We start from the raw sequence: 20,529 nt of genomic DNA on the forward strand, positions 1-20,529 counted from the left end.
CAACGAAAAAAGATCAGCAGAAACTGCATGGTTTTAACTGTGCTAGATTCCAGACACCCGCTTTGAACCCTTTCTGTTGTATTCTACTAATAAGAGTTCTGCCAATAAGTGAGCTTAGACATCACAGCTCCTAAAACATAGTTTGAAATAAAATTAGTCTCACCAGCAGCTTTGGAACCTAGCTACAAAAGTGCACAGTTACAGTACACACAGGAAGTTGAATACATATCTGTTATTTCATGACACCCATTTGTTGTTTATTTAGACCCATTGGCAACAAACCCTTTTATCACTACAGATGTTCACAAGTAAAGCTACAAGTACAGCAAACAGCATTCCAAAGTTCTCTCTCAGTTCACCAATTGCCAACCTAAAGCACGGGTCTCCATATTAGCAAATTACCCAAACAAACATGTCAAACACCAAATCGCCATCCACCCCTAAATCTACCTCCTGCATTTAGTTTGTCTAGTTCAACTATCCATCTTGGACCAAGCAGCTCTACTATCTTAGAGTTCATTAGACCTCCAGCTCTGACAGCCTTAAAACCTGGAATTAACTCGACCAAAGTAATAGTGGCAGCAATAGCCTCCTCGTCATCTCCAGCAACAAAGGTATGATGAGGATTTGCAGGATCAGGGAGTTCTTCAAGGAGTTTCTGCACATTAATACAGGATCAAACATCAAAATGGAAGAAAACGAGCACGAAATTTGGACTGAGTAGCTGTTGAAAAGCTCACCCAAAAGGTGGACTTGAAAGCTGTGGTCCATCTTGCGGGCACCCCTAATGCCTTTTGATTCAGTAAAGTGGATGAAGTTTGACCCCACTGAGTTTCATCAAGAAGATATCCAACATTGGTGACATCAATAATTATCTTGTTTTCTAGATGTGAAGCTAGTGATTTGAGAAAAGCTTCGCGTTCCTCCAGAGAGCCCTGCATACGGCATGCTGCTCTCACTCAGAATAACTACATGCACATCCAAGAAGCCCTGACCTTGCGCACCCCCCCCCCCCCCACAGGTCTCTATGTACACATGCATGCATGTGCATGCGCATATGTTGCGCATACACACATGTATGTATCTCTGTGTGTGTCCCCTTTTTCCACAATGATTGTTGCATCAACAAAGAATCAGTCGTAGAATCAGCCACATGGCCACATAAAAGCAGGGGAGCACATTACATATAGGACCAGACTCACTAGGTTCACCATTAAAAGCCCATCAGTTGAGAAAGCCCATCAGCCAACACCTTCCCACTGTCTGAATCATCCAGATTTACTCCACTGACATCAGAAAGCAACTTCACACTAAATAAACCAATTCCAGTTGTGGAAAAAGAAGAGGAAGATTTAGCAGCACACTAAACATATGACATCAGTGACTGGGCATACTGGAGGCAGGAATGGAAGAGCCTACAACCCACACTACTTAATAACGCTATCATTAGACATATGTCAGAAAGCCCATAGGTTAGGAAGTGACACGGCCTTCTATAAAGACTGCCTTTTCCAACTTTAGAAGCATGCCACATGTCATTAAGGATGAGATCTGCTACAGGCCAAATGCTGACTGCCTTGTACCAGCTTTGAGTTGAGCAAGGGAGATACTTTGGAGAAGCACAGGAGAACAAGATATGTTAGAGGTGCTGGGTGGAGCTAGTGATAGAGGAGCACTAGACCAAATGCCCTGCCTACTATGAGATATGTCCAAATGGCAATCGAAGAAGAAATGAATATATGACTCAGAAGCTGAAGAATCTCCATAGATTGCAGAAGCAATCAACAAGATACAAGATGGCAGCCCCAAGCAAGGGCGAGATGCACAAGTGAAGGGGCTGCTGAGAGAGAGGGACAGACCCACTATGTGGTGTCTTGGCCAAAAAGGCAAGTAAGAAGGAACACAAGGGTCTATATATAGAAAACCCTAAGTGTGGACTAACAGTGTCCGGCCACAATGGACAAAAATGAACAAACCGACTACAAACAGACAATAAATGTCAGAGCTCCATGATATCCTGAGATGGCATACACCATAAACTGCTAACACCCTCTCTCAAATCCTGGATGGGGTGCTGAACACGCCAACTCTGGAGTAAAAGCTGGGAACACTATCTGTAAAACTCCCGAAGAAGTCCTGTAGGCCGCATCTGTAGAGTCAATGACTCCACCACAGAGGGCTCTAAGAAAGATCCCTGATGCAAGTAGTTGTAGAGAAATCCTAATAAAAGACAAATGAATGCACAAGGAGAGAAGTGGGGCTCGAGAGGACATCATCCCCAGCACTAAACCATTGAAAGATAACTAGCATGAAGATCAAATACCAACTTTCAACTTATAAGACCTTTCAAGGTTTCTTTTTGCTTGATTCTTGAGATTAGTAGAGTTCATTCTTATTGAAACCAACATTCCTTCCATGGAAGGGTGGTAATTCCCTAATTACAAATTAGTTACAGCAGCAAAATTTATTACAAAACTGAGAAATGCAAATTAACTCACAATCTTGAACAATGGACACCCTATTGGCCACAAAATTGGTGCCCCTTTCGGTATTTCTTTAACTTAATTGAAGAAGAAGTTGATGTACAATAGGATTTTCCCAACCTTTTTCAATAATCCAACTTCCCTTGCTGTCAGAAATGACCAACAAGTCTTCAATCTGATTTGCCCCTTGATTCGAGCAGTCAATTGGCCTTCACCCACTTTGATGGATTTGCTGGCCCCTCCACTTGGATTTGACTGAAAAAACGGCTTCAACACTATTAAATCCAAGTCTTGGACCTTCCAATTTTTGGCACACTTCCCAAGGCTATTAGTAAACCTTAATTTCGGTTGCAGATTAGGATTTACAACAAAGAAATCTGAAATTTCTCAATCTCTCGTAATCTCAATATTGTAATCTTCAGAGCAAGGCTGTAGAAAGGTTGGGAGATGAGAGAGAATGTGAAGGAGAGAGAAAATTCAAACTTTCTTCGCAAAAAACTGAAGAAAATCGGTCATTTGCTGCTGTCGCCCTATCTCAACAGCTTCTAGATGCTGTCGCTTACTACAGATTGGTCTTTTCCTGCCCTTGGCTATCTCAAAAGGTCCTCCAATGGCTGCAGATCAGACCAACAGCATCTCCTCTTTCTTTTGCAAACTGAATGTACTAAAATGCCTGTCTCTAGCCTCTAAAGTCGTTTTCCAATCTTGCATGGGTATTTTTGACAAGTAACAACCCCTCCCAAATGGTTTTTTCAGCATTATTTATAATTAAATATTAATTTTAAATCTTTAAATATTAAAAATTAATCTAATAATTATTTCGGTACCCAAAAAAATAATCTGATTGGCCAATAATTAAATTGGCTAGGCAACTTCCATTCCCGAGTGTCTTTGCGCAATCTTTAACCATCATATTGGTGTTAGGTACCATTAAATGCCACTTTCCTAGCGTCACCAAACTGACACTTATGGCCAAATGAATGACCCAAGCTAACAACTGACACCAAATACCACCAAGTACCTTTGGTACGTAACTTATAGTAACTTTTGCCTTTGACATCTTGTGATTTCCTCGGGTCACGAGCTCATAAATTTACTCTAACCCTAGTCATATCTCACATGTGCAACATTTACTTAGCCTTGTGATTAAAAATTAATCCATATATTAAGTAAGGTTTCAAAAATACATGTCCTCATGAAAGCCCTCTCCCTTAAAATCCTTGCAATCATCCTCGATTGCACTACCAGATGCATCAAAAGTAAAATAGTGGACTCGAATTTTCACAAGGTATCATAGTTAATATAACATTACGTACTGCTGCTCAACCATTCCATATGTCCAACACATGCTGACAATTACCAGCAAACATTGCATAGCATAAAACTCATAAAGAATCTCAAAAACATTAATAGATTATCAAGTGACATGTCTATTTCTCATGAGCTCAACTCATCTGGAAAAACCAAACTATAGCATAGCATAAACCATGGCTAAAACATCAATGGCATCATAACATATACTGCTGTCTACAAAACCAGTTGAATATCATTGAATATTAATTATCCTATACCAAAAACCAACATTCGTTAATCAGTCCTCGATCATCATTAATCAATGTAAATGTACAGTTTCAAAGCTGTAGTGAAAACATACCCATCTGCATATCAAACATAGTGATTAGTACATTGAATAGTGATCTCCTAGCAGACATATTGTCAGCTATAGTACCTTGACTGTATACTGGATATGTTTCTCTTTCCTTATGTGGCAAAACCTGCTCTAATTTTCAGCTTTATTTTGAGATTTACCCTTCTTCTTAGCCTTGGCCTCAGTGATATGTGGCTTAGCATCACTATCTTGGAATCTTACATCCACGCAGCAATGTGTTGACTATAGTAGCAGTTTCTATAAGCTGAGACATGCAAGAAACAACGAACTTAATGCAAAAATACCGAGTACCCTTTGGCAAACCACAAATATACTTCTCCACCTACTCATGGAGGGTACTGTGCGATAAGAAGTAACTAGTAGCAATGCATCCCAAAACTTCTTATTATACTGATCCAAGTTCTTGCAATCTTTGGAATCCAACTGATTCCAAGCTATCATAATGCCTACTTCAAAGGTACTTGTCAATCAATTTGAAGCAAACATTTGCTTGAACTGGACCTAAGTGGTAGGTGACTCTCCTTGAATAAGAAGTGTAGACCACCATTGCAATACATTTTCCTTAAAAAATGTGGCTGCCTTTCGTATCTTAGATACTTTTGTGAAGTTACCTTCAGAGTAGACCGCATCAAATTGCTGAATAAAAACAAGTGCTTTCAACCTATCTTGTGCACCACTAAAAGGCTCAAACTTCACACTTTTGCCACCTTCATCATAGTCCTTCGGCGGACCTATGGAAGTCAAGTTATCATAAATAGGCTGCTGCAAAAAAGGGTGCATTTGCTATATTTACATGATAACCAACACTATCATATGCTCCTACATGATCGCACGAAATCCTTATGCTCCAACAATCCCTGGAGGTGCAGATACATATCCATATGGCCCACTTTGTGCCCCAGGCATCATGCCTATGCTATCATACATGGGATTAGGCATTCCACTTGCATTACCCAGATATATTGGGTGTTGTGAGCCATGCATTGGCTGTTGCATATCATAGGGATTTGAGCTATACATTCTCGTATGCGATGCCTGTCCAACCATAGCATGAAAAATGGTACCACCACCAAAGTATCCTTGCTATCCCATGCTTGCATGTGCGCAATGACCTTGCTGCCCATGTTCCCATGGATTAGCAATACCAAGTTGGCCATGCATTTGCACTTGCTACCCCACGGGTACCAATTGTTTGTACTCATTAGGCATTTTAGGCTCTTCCAAAGAAGGCTTAGGCATTTACTTCAGTTCTTGTGGCTGTCCCGAAGCTATAGAAGGTGTCTTTTTCTCTTTGCCTTTGTTGTCCTTCCTTCAAGATTTCCTATTGTATGCATTCGATCCTTGAAGCTATCATCAAATTCTTCAACCCCTTGCTGGTCATCAATCTCTTTATGCATTAAAGTGCTAACATTTGGGTCATTTCCCACATTTTCAGCTCATTGTCCATGTTGAGAACCATGCCCAACATCGGTCATTGCATTTCTCCCTTCACTATGTAATTGACCAAAGAGCGATGCATCCTCTTCACTTAATCCCATATCACCATGTGAAGACATGTTTGCTGTAATTCACTGCTGAGAGCAATTTCAGCACTAATGCAATAGTTGCAAGTTGCAATCAAGTGCCATGGGCCCACCGATAAAAAGAATTAGATGGTAATCCTAGCAATGGAACCATGCGACCAGCCTTCCTTCTGTGGATGGGTGGTAATTCCCTGATTACAACTTAGTTACAGCAGCAACATTTATTGCAAAATTGAGAAATGCAAATTAACTCACAATCTTGGACAATGGACCTTTGTTGGCTTCAAAATTGCCGTCCCTTTCGGTATTTCTTTAACTTAATTGAAGAAGAAGTTGATGTACAATGGGATTTTCCCAATCCCTTTTGGTATAATTTTTGAAGCATTTTTTACCCTAATTCAGAATCTTGTTGCTTTTCTTTTAATACACTCATTTCTAGCATTGCTTGATTTTCATTGTTTTATTTTTGGTTTTTCTCCACTTTCGATAGATTAGTGATAGATAAAATGATTTCAAAAAGCAAAAAAAGTGCATATTGAAATCAAGTTCAAGAGTGAAGAGCTAACTATATGCATTACTAGGAGAAATGGTCTCTTCAACTACAAAGAGCCACTACTAGTTGCCACAAAGAAAAGACTATGAGAGCAAAGCTACGTGAATATCTTGACCTAGAGTGATAACTAGAAGTGATCCACAAGGTGAAGCATCGGTTCAAGAACGTGCAAGTAGAGTTACAAGGAGAGAAAGTAGTGGATGGTATGAGTGTGCTTGGCTTATTTAGCACAATATCTCACATAGCCCCCATTTATCCCCGTACCTTTTAGAAAGTCACTTCTAAACTTCTCACTCAAGAAGAGTTTTAGTGTATATTATTACAATCCCATAACCACAACACAAGGATCACGAACTTCCAATTTCAAGAAATATATCTGCAACCCTATCTTCAAACCAATATCATTGTATCATTAGGCATGTTGCTAACATGCATCTAGCTCTTTAGAGAACCTTTAAAGCTTGGGTTAAAGGAGTAGAGATAGCTAAAGAAACTTCTCAATGGTGAGATGTCAAGCTCAACATGAGCTGCTAACTCCCCTTGTTGTCCAAAATGACCAGCCAATCTTCAATCGGATTTGCTCCTTAATTCCGGTAGTCAATTGACCTTCACCCACTTTGATGGAGATGAAAAATGCCCCAAATTCATTGATTTGCTAGTCCCTCCACTAGAATTTGACTAAAAACGGCTTCAGCCCTGTTGAATCTAAGTCTTGGAGTTTCTAATTTTTGGCATGTTTCCTGAGGCTATTGCTAAATCCCAATTTCTGCTGCAGATTAGGGTTTCCAGCAAGAAATCTGAAATTTCTGGCATGCTTCCCGAGGCTACTACTAAACCCTAATTTTTGGTACACTTCCCGAGGCTGCTACTAAACCCTATTTTTGCTACAAATTAGGATTTACAACAGAGAAATTTGAAATTTCACATCCTCTAGTGATCTCAATGTTGTGATCTTCAAAGCATGGCTGTAAAGTCGAGAGATGAGAGAGAATGTGAAGGAGAGAGAAATTTCAGACTTTTTTCGGGAAGAACTAAAGAAAATCAGTCATTTATTGCTGTTGCCCTATCTCAACAGCTTGTAGATACTATTGCCTGCTACAAATTGGTCTTCTCCTACCCTTGGCTACCTCAAAAAGTCCTCCAATGGAGACAAATCAAACCAACAGCATCTCCTCTCTCTTTTGCAAGCTGCATGCACTAAAATACCTATCTCCAGTCTCTAAAGTCATTTTTTAGTCTTGCATGGGCATTTTTGACAAGTGGCAACCTTTCCAAATGGTTTTTTCAACATTATTCATAATTAAATATTAATTTTCAGTCTTTAAATATTAAAAATTAATCTAATAATATATTTTGGTATCTAAAAAAATAATCTGATTGGCCAATAATTAAATTGACTAGGCAACTTCCATTCCTGAGTATCTTTGTGCCATCTTTGACCATCAAATTGACATTAGATACCATTAAATGCTGCTTCTCTAGTGTCACCAAACTGACACTTATGGCCAAGTCAATGACCCAAGCCAACAATTGACAACAAATACCACCAAGTACCTCTGCAACATAGCTTATAGCAACTTTTGCCTTTGACATCCCGCGATTTCCTCGGGTCCCGAGCTCGTAAATTTACTCTAACCCTAATTACATCTCACATGTGCAACATTTACTTAACTATGTGATTAAAAATTAATCCACATGTTAAGTGAGGTTTCAAAAATACATGTCCTCATGACACTTGTAGCCTTTTTCGCATGTTATTTTAGCTTAGTTCCCTATTTACTATTTATGGCATATGTGTTTGACAATTACTTACCTTGTAATTTAGTTTATAGTAATATCTTTTAAGTTAAAACGCATTGTCCTTGTGTATTATACGTTGTGTTTAGTATTGTACATAAATTGTGGAAATTTTGATAAATTTTACATTTTTACATGTTATTTTAATGTTTCACATCCTCATGTCTCTCGTCCCATCCCCCGTCTCATGTTTCTATGCTAAGATTAACAAGCTCCATCCATAAATAAACTCCAAAAGGCACATCTAAATATCTCATAAGAGTCTAGACATCTCTAGAAATATGTACTATGGTATTACAATATCTCCCAAAACCATCCACTAAATGTCTACTCATGGGCTTACTCCAAATCTTACCATACCTAAAAAAGATGAAGACATCCCCTGTGAAGAATCACATCACTCTAACAATATTCCCACTCCAATTGATTTGCTATAGGTTGCACATCCGGTCTCCGTCTCTGATGCTGCCATCATCTTCAACCTGATCCGGTGCCTTGACTGTGTGCAGGGACTGATCATTCTATCACTGTATTCAGCTTTCTTCCTAGATTAAGTGCAGATTTCTCTTCCATTCATGCTGTCTTTCTCTTCTCCTTTTCTCTTCGTGTTTGTGTTCATCTTCCATTGCACACGCTCACATGGTATCATCATCTAAGTGAAAACACGTAGGTTTCCTATCGAGAAGATCATCCTACTGCTGGAAATGCAAATTTTCAGCCTGCTGTTTGCTGCATAAAAACACAGATTTTCTGCATTCAAGAGGTGCTTTTGACAAAGATGGGACATCTACAATTGATCTTTTGCAAGTGTTGCTGTTTATTCTCTCCGTTTGGTCTCTTCTAAAAATAAAACACACAATATTTTCTCTGTTTGCAAGTCTAGAGACATGAAATTCCTCCAATTCTAAGGCTTTGCTGACTCAAATGAGGAGTCTATTCATACTCCCTTTGATAGGTGGTGTGATCATTGCGAAGATTGGAGGTCGAAATCTCATTCTACATGGAAGCCATCACTTGATAGGTCACAAAGATCGGAGTAGCCATCTCCTCCCCCCTCTCTCCTCCCATAGGATCCGTCCTTCTGTCTCTAGGATGACTATGATGACACCATTTGTACAAGTGTCCATTGTTCCTTCACTACTCAAAGAAGATCGTTTAGATGGATCTAATTACTCCCTTGGTCCTACAAAGTGGAGTGTATTCTTGATACATTTGATCTTTGGGGTTTTGTGACTACCCCTATTCCTTGGCCTATGGAGGCCACTATTGGTTCATCTATGGATTGTGCAGCCCTTTGGGATAGGTTCAACTCTCAAGTCCGGTCCTTTCCCTTTATGAGCCTATAGGACTGTGTCCTTGCTCACCTGCACAGGTTAAAGACGATCACAAAAGTGTGGACAAAGCTCTCTTCTCTCTACCATTAAAAGACTTTTGCCCACCGTATCACCTTGGAGAAGAAGCTTCACATGCTCTTGGTTGATGACTCTCCTTCTATGAAGGACTACGTCAACAAAATGGAGGATATGAGGGATAAGCTTGCTTCCCTTGAATAGATGATATCTTTGGAGGATATGGCAATGGTTCTTCTTACCCAATTGCCATCTCTTAAATATGATGTTTTCTATACTAGTCTTCCGACATCAACAATACGTGAGACTCTTCTTTGGGAAGAGTTAGCCCTGCATGTCTTGGAGCATAACAAGCATCTCAAAGAGTTAGGAGCCAGTGGATTCGACTCAACCAAAGCTTTTACTACAAGTGCAGGAGGGGAAAACAAGAAGGGGAATAAGAAGGCAAACAACAACAAGAAACAGGAAAACAAGAAGGATGAGAAGAAGTCCAAGCCCAAGTGCCTACACTGTGGAAAGGGGGCTCTTCTCAAAAAGTGTTGACAAAAGTACCCCTATTTGAAGCCAAAGGATGTGTTGAGCCAAATGCACAGCAATCAGGACTTTGAATGGACCTCCATTGTTTCAGAAGCTGCAACTCACTTTGGCGACAATCTCTCACCTTGTCTCTCAACACTCGGCTCTAACTAACCAAGCATCCTTCTCTCCAAACCAAGAAAGCAAGAACACAAGACTAGCTTCGAGGTGTAGTGAACTCACCAACCTACCTTTCCACGTTGTAGTCCAAAAGCTTGAAGGCTCAAAGATGGTTCCGCGATCATGATCAACACGATCCAATACCATCGCTCCTTCGCATCCAACACCAAGCACACCACCAAGTCGAGAAGCTAGTAGAGAAAAAGAATAAGAGAAAGAAGACAACGAAGAGCTTCACCTTCCCTTAGTCCCTCCCACTGAACACACCTCTTACACTCTCTCTCTCATTCACTCTCAACAATGGAGGTAAGATAATAGAATAGAAAGCTTCAATAGTTGCACTGATAGAGCTTCCATAGCATGGATACACCAAAAGAGTTAAATAAAACTGAGACCTCCCACCCTTATATAGACACAAATTAGGGTTAGGCTTAGGTCACCTCTTTAGGACAGTACACCTTTTTAGGGTTAGGGTTTGCGTCCCACTTTGCGTTTTAGGGTTTCCACCACTGTGAATTAGGGCTTGCGCCCTCTTTTGGGTGTTCTACCTACTTTGTGAGATCTAGGCTAGTCAATCCTCATAGCATGCTTGAACCTTAGTCTAAATAGACCAAGCCTATGCTAATACTATGATAAATACATGTGCGCAACTCACACAACGGTTGCAAATGCAATAAACACAACTATAAGTGATAAATACAATGTGCACAGGCTCTCACAAAATAATGCATCCATGATAATCTGGTGTCCGTGAATACAACAATAATATACAAGTGCCCAAAATAATATACTAAAACTCCGCAAAATAATAATCCACCATCAAATAAATCTAGCACTTGTACTTTGACTTGCTTTGACCTTCTTTGACTTTATCATTCGCAACATACTATTAACAGGATGGTTCGAAAAACTCAAAGGCTACCCTTGCCATACAACCAAGTCTATTTTTGTGTATCTATTTGAGGTTGAGGATATAACCCTTGCCTCCTTCATTGAGGAGAAGCCATGGCTCATTGACAATGGAGCCACTTTTCACATGCCCTTTCAATAGGATTGGCTTCAGAATCTTTATTCCAAAGGGGGTTCTGTCACCATTGGTGACAACTCTTACGTGCCAGTTTGTGAAGTGGGGACTATTCCCCTTTTACCGAATCGTTAGGTTTCCATAGCCAAAGTCCTTTATGTACTGGATTTGAACTTTAACGTTCTTTTTGTCCATAGTTTGACACAACTGGGTACTCATGTAGTCTTTACTCAGGATGTTGTGACCATTGAGGATTTTTCCACAAGTTCTATTCTTTGGATAGGTACTCAAGATTTGCCCTTGTTGCATAGACTTCTCACGAGCTTGAGCTGCTTTGGCCGATGATAACCCTGCAGACCTTCTCACGAAGGGTCTTCCAGCAGAGCGGTTTGCTCATTGCCGCCAGATGATGGGGGTTGGATAGTATATGTGTATTTCAGCTTTGTATATACATAGAGAATGGCTAATTCTTTCCTCTACCTTCAGGCATGTTGCCTTAAGGTGGGAGGTTGTTGGAAATAAAGGGTCATTGTGCCTTTTACGGTGTTCACGTGTGCATGCACTCTTACGCACACACACATACACACACACACACACACACACACACACACACACACACACATATAAGTGGTACTTTGGAGATTATATCCACATCAAGTCTTGTGCTCTCTCTCTCTCTCTCACTCTCTACTCTACACTCACTCTTTCTCACTGTCCGAATCACAACATCATGTGTCTCAATCCTCACACACTCTGCTAACACTAGGCTCACTATCATGAAGAATCTGACATAAGAGCATAGTTCACACAAAGTTAACTATTCTACTGGGCCAGTAAGCGAGTTGATCTACGTGGACTTGAAGGAGAAGCACGAAAGTGAGAAACACCTGAATCCTGCATGAGCTGTCGGTATAAACAAGGAATCCGAAGAGACTCATCCTATTGAAGGGAGGCTCTCCGACACCTGTAATGCACCTATCTAGGGAAGGGACTCCCCCTCAACTAGGGAAGAAAAATGCTCCTCATCTAAAGAAGGCTCCCCCTCCGACAGTTGAGCACCCCTAGAAGACTCCAGAGGGGAAGCAATAGGGTTGGAAGTATGCGACGAAGTAGTCGCATCTGTCAATGGTGGTAGGGAAGCCAGAGCAGAGGAAGGAGAAGGGGAAGGAGCTGAAGACAAAGAAGAGGTGCGAAGAGGCAACTTAAAAGGCAAAAACAAAACTGAGGGTGGAGGGGAGTCGGTCTCGATGACAAAGAATCACCTACAATAGAACCATTAATCGGATCCATGAAGGCCAAAGCCTCATCAAAGATTACATCCCTGCTCACCTTAAGCTTCCGTGTCGTTAGGTCATAGAGTCGATAGCCCTTCATAGTAGTATTGTAGCCCACAAAGATGAGTTTCCTTGACTTCAAGTCAAGCTTTGTCTTCCTCTTTTTCTTGTCCATATGGACAAATGCATCACAACCAAAGATGCGAAAATGAGACATGAAAGGATTTTGACCGAAGAAAGCCTCATAAGGAGTCATGTCCAGTAGTACAGAAGTTGGAGAGCGGTTGTGGATGTGTACCGCAACAACCACCGCCTCACCCCAAAGGGTACAAGGAAGACCCCAATGCTCCAACATCTATCATGTCATCACTAGCATGGTCCAATTTGCATGCTCCACCACACCATTCTCCGAAGGTGCGTTTCAATAGGTATACTCCATCTGAATGTCGTGATCCTTGCAAAATTGAGAAAAAAGGTTAGAAGTAAACTCGCCGCCATGATCTGCTCGTATGCTACAAACTTTGGAAGTAGTCTATGTGTAACCAGCCTTCCTCCTCCGATAGGGTGGTAAATAATCTAATTAAGCACTAATTACAGCAATTAACAAATTCACAAAACTGAAATGCACACTTTACCATACAATCTTGGACATTGGACAACTTCAAGCCCCAAAACCGGCGTCCCTTTCAGTATTTCTTTAACTTATATTGAAATTGAATGAAGTACAACTGAGATTCCTTAATCTCCTCCGCTGATCCAAATGCCCCTTGCTACCACAAATGATCAACAAGCCTTCAAACCAATTTGCCCCTTGGTTTGCTTGGGGATCGGCCTTTACCCTGTTCCTTGAAAGACAAATTCAGCCCCAAATCTGATATTGGCTGGCTGGCCTCTTGAATCTCCCTAAAATTGCCTAATTTCAGCTATTGAAATTCAAGTCTTAGGTCCTCAATTCTGAGCATTCATCTCGAGGAGGCTGTCAAAACCCTAATTTTTGCTGTAAATTAGGGTTTACAACATAGATTTACTGAAATCTCTTCCTCTGATGGCTCAAACTGCTAGAAAATGCTGAGATAACTTGAGAGATGGTTGAGGGATGCGAGAGAATGCTATTGAGAGAGAAATTTCAGAGTTTTATTGCGAGAAACACTAAAAAACTACCGTTGCCCTACTCAAACAACCATGGAAGCTGTCACCTACAGCTTAGAACCACCAGAAAGACTGTTGCCTCCTCCTGTATGTTGTCATCTACACTAGAAGGACCTTGGCCTACTGCCACTTACTCTTGGAGGGCTCCAAATTATTCACTTGTCGTAGGACTAGTCCATGGTGGCTGCAAACCACATCACCAACATCTCCTTGCTCTAACAGCTTCATTCTCTCTCGCAATGGTTGGAATAAACTCCACCAGCCCCTAAAAAAGTTTTTCCCACTTGCATGGATAAGTTTTGCCAAGTGGCAGCCTTCTAATCCCATTTTCCAACATTATCTAGCTTATTAAGTTAATTTTTAAAATATTAATTTTGAAAATTAATTTAATAATTATTCTAGTACTCAAAAAATTAATTTCACCAATCAATAATTAAATTGGCTAGACCAATTTGTCTTCCAAGTAACCCTGAGCAATTATTAGCCCTTAGACATGAATTAATTAATTAATTAATTAATGTTTAGTCTCGAATATCACCACTAACATTAGTGGCTAATAAATTGGTCTATGCCCAAATTTGACATCGGGTATCACGACGTACCTACTATCACACATAACTTATTACAAATGTTGCCTTTGGCACCCACTGCATCCTCACGATCCTTGGCCTATTACCATGAAATAACAGTCGTGTGCATCACATGTGCTAGACAACCTTGCACATTTGATTGATAACATTTAATTAATAACATTATCAAATGTTATTGACAAGATTAAAGCATCTAAAAATTTCATGTCCCTATGAAAGACCTTCCTCTTGAAATCCCTACAATCATCCTTGATTGCACTGCATTGTGCCAAAAGAAAAGCATAGTACACTGGAATTTCCACAAGGCATCACAATCACAACATTGTGCACTGTTGTCCAACCATGCTACATGCAAAGTCTAACAGAAACATTGGAGCTCTGGGTGTGTTTCCCATTCAGCTTTGTGTGCATTTCTTTTCCCAAACAGTGCCAAGTGTGTTCACACGCTGTTTGCAGCCATTCCCTATGCCCTACCAAAGGCTATGTAGCCTATCTATCAATGATTTTGTCCCACGTGGCTGTGATCAGCCCTTGATCTGCCAAACCATCATTGTGCACTGCATTAAATGCAGTTGAACTGCACAGCCAGGCTGCACTCGACCAGATTCAGCATTTTGTGGCTATTTATAGCCACTATCAGGCATGGACAGATTTATTCTTTTCTATCTTCTACAAGTGCTTTGACGGGTTGTAACATTCTTCTCTGACTCCTTCGAAGACTACTGGCAGCACACTCTCCATCCCTGTCACTGTCACTATCTCCGGTGCTGTCATCAATTCCAGCCTGATCCAATGCCCTCACTAACGCTTTGGGCTGCGTGTAGAGACTGATCAGTCCACCCTTGTATTCAGCATTCATTTCAGATTCAGTGCAGATCTCTCTTCTCTTTCTGCTGTCTTTTCTCTTCTCCTGTTCTCTCCATGTTTGTATTCCTCTTCCGTTGCACACTCTCATAGATCACCCACAATCTAAAGATTCTACCCAAATCCGAGCTTGGATGTTTTAGCCATGACTTGGTGGCTCTGCATTCGGAACTTGCCTAGCATAGTGACAAGGATAGTGTCTTCTCTCTCTCCTTTCAATGCACATGTTCCTTCTGAACCTCAACACATGTAGAATGCCTGTCCAATCCTGAACACATGCATCAAGCACCATGAGATCACCTTGTCTTTTGTTCTTCTTTACATGTTTCCTTTCAGGTGGAGTACTTGGATTACCAGTGTTTTCTTCATCCTTGACTAGCTCCCCCCTCTTCAGACACCTATTTGGGCCTGAGAAGGGTGTTGAGTAACCAAAGTCATCAAGTGCATTAACAAATAATTGCATTGTATTAATTCCTAATTTTGGTCTCCATTTACAGCCTCGAAACGGATTTTGTATTTATTTGGCCCTTAACCTACCCCCCTTGCTTGTCCCAAAAAAAAGGGGACTAAACAAATCTACATTAAATGCATTCTGTTTGCAGTCCTACTCTCTACAATACCTTGTCTCTCTCTCAATTTTAATCTCAGTGCACATTCTCGCCCACTCTTTCAATCTTTTTATTTTCTCTCAGATTATACATTCTCCCTTACGGTCATGGCTTCCTGCTATGTAATATCTCGAAGCTTCTTCTTCCTTCAAATCTGATGGAGATTCATCACTTGTAGTGATTCTCCAAGCTCAAGTCAAGGACATGCAACAGTAGTTGACTGAGCAACGCACTCCCCATTTTCCATTTGTGCCCGCAACCATGAGAACATTGCCCCTTCAGTTCCAACATGATCCCTTAAAACAGGAGAAGGAATGTGATGAGACAAACATTTTTTCATAGCTAGCCAAATGGACGGCGCATTTTTATTTGTATCGATTCAATGACGCTCAACATATCGAGCAAATACAAATCATGTTACAAGGGAAAGCATATGCTTGATAGGCAGGGCTATGTGTTGAGAGTCATCTTCTGCCACGTCAGTAGTGCCATGTGGCTGCAATAGGATTGTCCAGCCGACCTGGTTATTTCAAGTATTTTTTAAGCATTCTTTTCAACCTTTTTAAGGCTAAGTTTCCAACAGACTTCCATACTTGTATTTGATATTCTCTTTAAACCCGTGTATAATTCTACATCCTTATACAACATTCTTCACTACAAATTTTCTGCATTTCATTGTCTCTTTCTGCGTTTTCAGCATTTAAGTGCGAGCAGGTGGGCTGCGAATTAGAAAAAGGCTGAGGGAAGTGTGGGTGTGCGAGAAAAGAGAAGATTTGCTGAAGCTGTTGTTGTTTTTCTGCTGTTAGAGAAGGAAGAAGGCTGCATTTTTTGGCCTTCAAGTGCATATTTTACATTTTCATCACCTCCGGCAGCTGAATAAGGTTCGGGACACGGAGACAAGAGCCATAGCAGGCTGCGTTTTCATAGCCAGAGGGGATTTATTTGCGTTTGTGTAGGCATTGCAGATGAAGACGTCTACAGAGATTGACATAGAGTTCCACGCGACTGTCTTACCGGCTCTTCCATCAAATCAAAAGCTCGATGGTGACAATTACCGCATTTGGTGTATGATAATGTTGGAGTCTTACGATTTGGCGGAGCTTGTAATGGAGATCAACCGGCCCTCGATGAGAGATGAGTCCAAACTCTCCTCAAATGCTCGTGCGGAGTTTACCAAGGCCCAATCTCATTGGGACAAGCTGAATGCCATGATTCGTTCTTTTTCTTTTTTTGTCTTGTACAACAGCCGTGATAACCCATATAGAGCACTTGACAGTGGATCTTAACCAGATGTACAACAGGATGACCCTTATGAAGAGGGTTTCTTTGGAGGTGTAGATGCAGACTCTATCCATGAATAAGTCTTTTTCGCTTCAGGAACGCATCAACAAGCTTCAGCAGCTTTAGATGCAAGTTCAAAATGCGGGGAAGCCCGTCTCCTCCGAAAACAAGGCGATCACTTTATTGTCCCAGTTGCCATCATGATTCAGTACTTTTTATTCCACTCTCATTGCTTCAGGGCGGGAGTCGACTCTTTGTTGGGAAGAGTTAGTTCCTATGGTCTTGGACCAAGAGGAACAGTTGAAGGGACAGAATACTTCCAAATCGGAGGAATTGCTTGGTCAAGCCTCTCAGAAGAAGGGGAAGGACCAAAAGAAGAAGGAGAACAACAAATCCAAGAAGGACAAATAGAAAGAATCGACATGCCATACTTATGGTAAGACCGGCCATTGAAAGAAGGATTGCCGTAACAAGGACAAGAAGACACCAAGAAGGACACAAAGGATTCTGAAGTGGTAGTTGCACCCTCATCAACTGCTTTTCTTCACTTAGCAGTCATTGAGGACTCTACACAAGACTTCTTATGCTACGATGGCATCTCCCCAGGCTTGAGAGTGGATCGTGGACAGTGGTGCCTCATAGCACATGACTCCATCGACAGCTGGCATTGCCCATTTGTGACCCTCGCGTGGGCAGATTCTCATAGGAGATAGCTCTTCTGTGTCTATTGCTGCACAGGGTAAGATGCAGCTGATTCCAGATGGACGTGGTGATACCCACACTTCCAAGGTGTTGCATGTACCAGGTTTATCATTTGCTTTCGGTACATAAGTTTTGTTCTCTTGGTCTCTTGGTGGAGTTTGACAATGATGCTATTCGAGTTCTTGATCGTGAGTCGAGGAGGGTTCTCTCTTTAGGGTACGAGAAGAATGGCATCTACAAATTGAAGTCTTCTTCCGCTCTTACCTCTCTTCTTCTTACCTCTCAGACACACTCCGAGCTATGGCATGCTTGGTTTGGCCACCTGAACTATGAGTATCTTCAGAAGGCGTCGCGAGGATCACTTTTTCGAGATTTGCTAGACGTAGTGGTGAGCCAGCAACCATGTGTCTCCTGCATTCGTGGAAAGCAGCATAGCGATGCGATTCCCCACAAAGCTTCGAGGTGGTCTACTTCACCTATGGAGCTTGTATCTACAGATCTTTGTGGCTCAATGAGGAATGAGTCCTTGAAGGGGAGCTTGTACTTCATGTTGATCGTAGATGACTACAATAGGATGACATGGGCCTACTTCTTGACGCGGAAGTCGGAGGCTTTCTTCCACTTCAAGGATTGGCTTCTCTTCGAGGAGGACTGATCGGGCCGGTGATTGAAGACCTTGCAATCAAACAAGGGTGGTGAATTTGTTTCTAATGAGTTTGCTCGTTTTTGTGCAGATACCTCAGTCTTTGTGGGCCGAGGCAGTGGTGGCTACTACAGTCCACATCCTAAATCAATCCCCCACTTTGGTCGTTGATAGGATGACACCTTTTGAGGCTTACTTTGGGACTAAGCCTGATGTCTCTTATTTCAGGATCTTTGGGTGTCACACCTATGTGCACATCCCGAAGACGCATCGTGACAAATTTGAGGCGGCTTCCTGACAATAGGCCTTTGTTGGCTACAACTCTCAATCCCAAGGTTATTGCTTGTATGATCCCATAAAGTGGGATGTCTACACGAGCTGAGATGTGTGGTTCGTGGAAGTTGCAGCCACAAAGGAGAATGAGGAGCACCCCGTACTTGGAGATCCACAGGAGAGTTGGGCTCCTGAGACAGTTCCTTTGGAGCCGAGCCTCTTAATGGAGATTCTTCTTCAAATTCCGAGTCTTCCCTTCCACCGGCTACCCCAGTGGAGATCCCACCGGTGGATGTACCCGAGCCTTCAATAGATGGGGAGCGCCGAGGAGAGATCCGACCTCCTCCTCATTGGGCCCGTAACACACTCCGTGATTCAGGGATCGAGGGGTTCCCTGAGGAGTAGAAACCGCAGGATGGACCGCGGAGGTCACAGAGGCACCAGGCACATTCTACGGAGCTTGTTTGCTCTAACTACTGTTTAATGTCCCGTGTTACACAGGATAGAGAGCCTACATCAATGAAGGAGGCTTTACAGTCTAATTATTAGCGGAAGGCGATGGAAGCTGAGTTGGAGGCTATTGAGCGGAATGGCACTTGGTTTCTTGTGCCTTGTCCCTCTCATAAGGTGATTGGTGTCAAATGGGTCTTCATGTCCAAGTACCATAGCGATGGCTCGTTGGACAAGCACAAGGCTCACCTTGTTGCTAAAGGTTTTGCATAGTGCCTAGGTGTTGACTTCCATGATACTTTTGCCCCTACAGCTCGCATGGCAACTATCCGTGCTATTCTTGCCTTGGCTAGTCATAGGAGATGGCTTGTTTTTCAATTGGATGTGAAGTTGGCCTTCTTAAATGGTGATTTGCAGGAGGAGATCTATATAGAGCAACCTCCTAACTTTGGTTCCTCAGATGAATAGGTTTACAGGTTAAAGAAAGCCTTGTATGGCCTAAAGCAGGCTCCACGTGCTTGGAACGAGAAGATTGATTCGTTTCTCTAGGCCAAGTTGGGATATCGGCGCTCCAGGGCCGATCCGCAGCTTTATGTACACACTTCCAAGGGAGGTCGTGTATTGTTTGTTTTGTATATTGATGACTTGATTATTGCAGGTGCTCATACCTACAAGGTCGAAGAGACGAAGGCAACTCTACACCAGAAGTTCGAGGTTACAGATTTAAGATTCTCCATTTCTTTTTGGGCCATGAGATTTATCAATCTCAGAGGGGGATTTTCATCTCTTAGTAGAGATATGTACAGGAGCTCTTGATGACTTTTGAGATGGAGAATTGTCGGTCCATTTCTACTCTTATGGATCCAAACTAGAAGGCCATTTCACATGTAGATTCTCCTTTGGCCGATGCTACTCGCTACCGTCACCTGATTAGATTGATTTGGCTCCTCAACACACGGGTTGATCTATTTTTGTTGTAGGTCTCTTGGTTGGGTTCATGAGTGCCCCTCAACAGGTGCATTGGTAGGCTACTCAGAGGATACTTCGATTTCTTGGGGGGACCTCCAACCTTGGGCTTTGCTATCTTGCAGTCAGGTACAGGTGCTTCTGATCTTATTCTTGCAGGTTGGAGTGATTTAGATTGGGCTGGCGATATAGATCAACGGCGGTCTACTACAAGTTATTGTTTTACCTTGGGTGTTGGTGCTATCTCTTGGAGTAGTAAGAAGCAGCCCATGGTAGCCCTATCTTCGAATGAGGCAAAGTATCGAGCTACATCTTCTACCACATGTGAGACTGTGTGGCTTTGGCGGTTGTTGAAGGAGCTTGGTTGCCCCCAGACTCATCCTACTATCTTGCAGTGCGACAATGAGAGTTGCATTGCTTTGGCTTGGAATCCCATATTCCATGCCCGGACGAAGCATATAGAGATCCAGTATCACTTCATCAAGGAGAAGCTTTTCGATGCGACCATTGATGTGGAGTACTGTAAGATTGAAGACAATCTTGCAGATTTGTTTACAAAGGCACTACACTAGGCTTTACTTCATTGACATTCCAAATCCCTACATCTGCTGCCTTGTCCAAGATTTAGGAGGGGG

The 20,529-nt window shown here is 41.9% G+C and overlaps 1 protein-coding gene across 1 annotated transcript in view; it reads right to left on the minus strand.

Moving 5' to 3' along the window:
• Window positions 1–214: 214 nt before the first annotated feature.
• LOC148030533 (uncharacterized) overlaps window positions 215–20,529 on the minus strand; it is a 30,457-nt gene continuing 10,142 nt past the window's right edge. Inside the window, exons 2-3 of the mRNA XM_087687264.1 lie at window positions 741–935; window positions 215–658 (exon numbers count right to left, since the gene is read on the minus strand). Of these exons, the coding sequence (XP_087543390.1) occupies window positions 416–658; window positions 741–935 (438 nt within the window). The 3' untranslated portion in view covers window positions 215–415. The remainder of the gene's footprint in view (window positions 659–740; window positions 936–20,529) is intronic.

The sequence above is a fragment of the Lygodium microphyllum genome, chromosome 10, assembly GCF_053477565.2.
Source record: "Lygodium microphyllum isolate KBCC chromosome 10, Lygodium_microphyllum_v1.1.10, whole genome shotgun sequence".
NCBI lineage: Eukaryota > Viridiplantae > Streptophyta > Polypodiopsida > Schizaeales > Lygodiaceae > Lygodium > Lygodium microphyllum.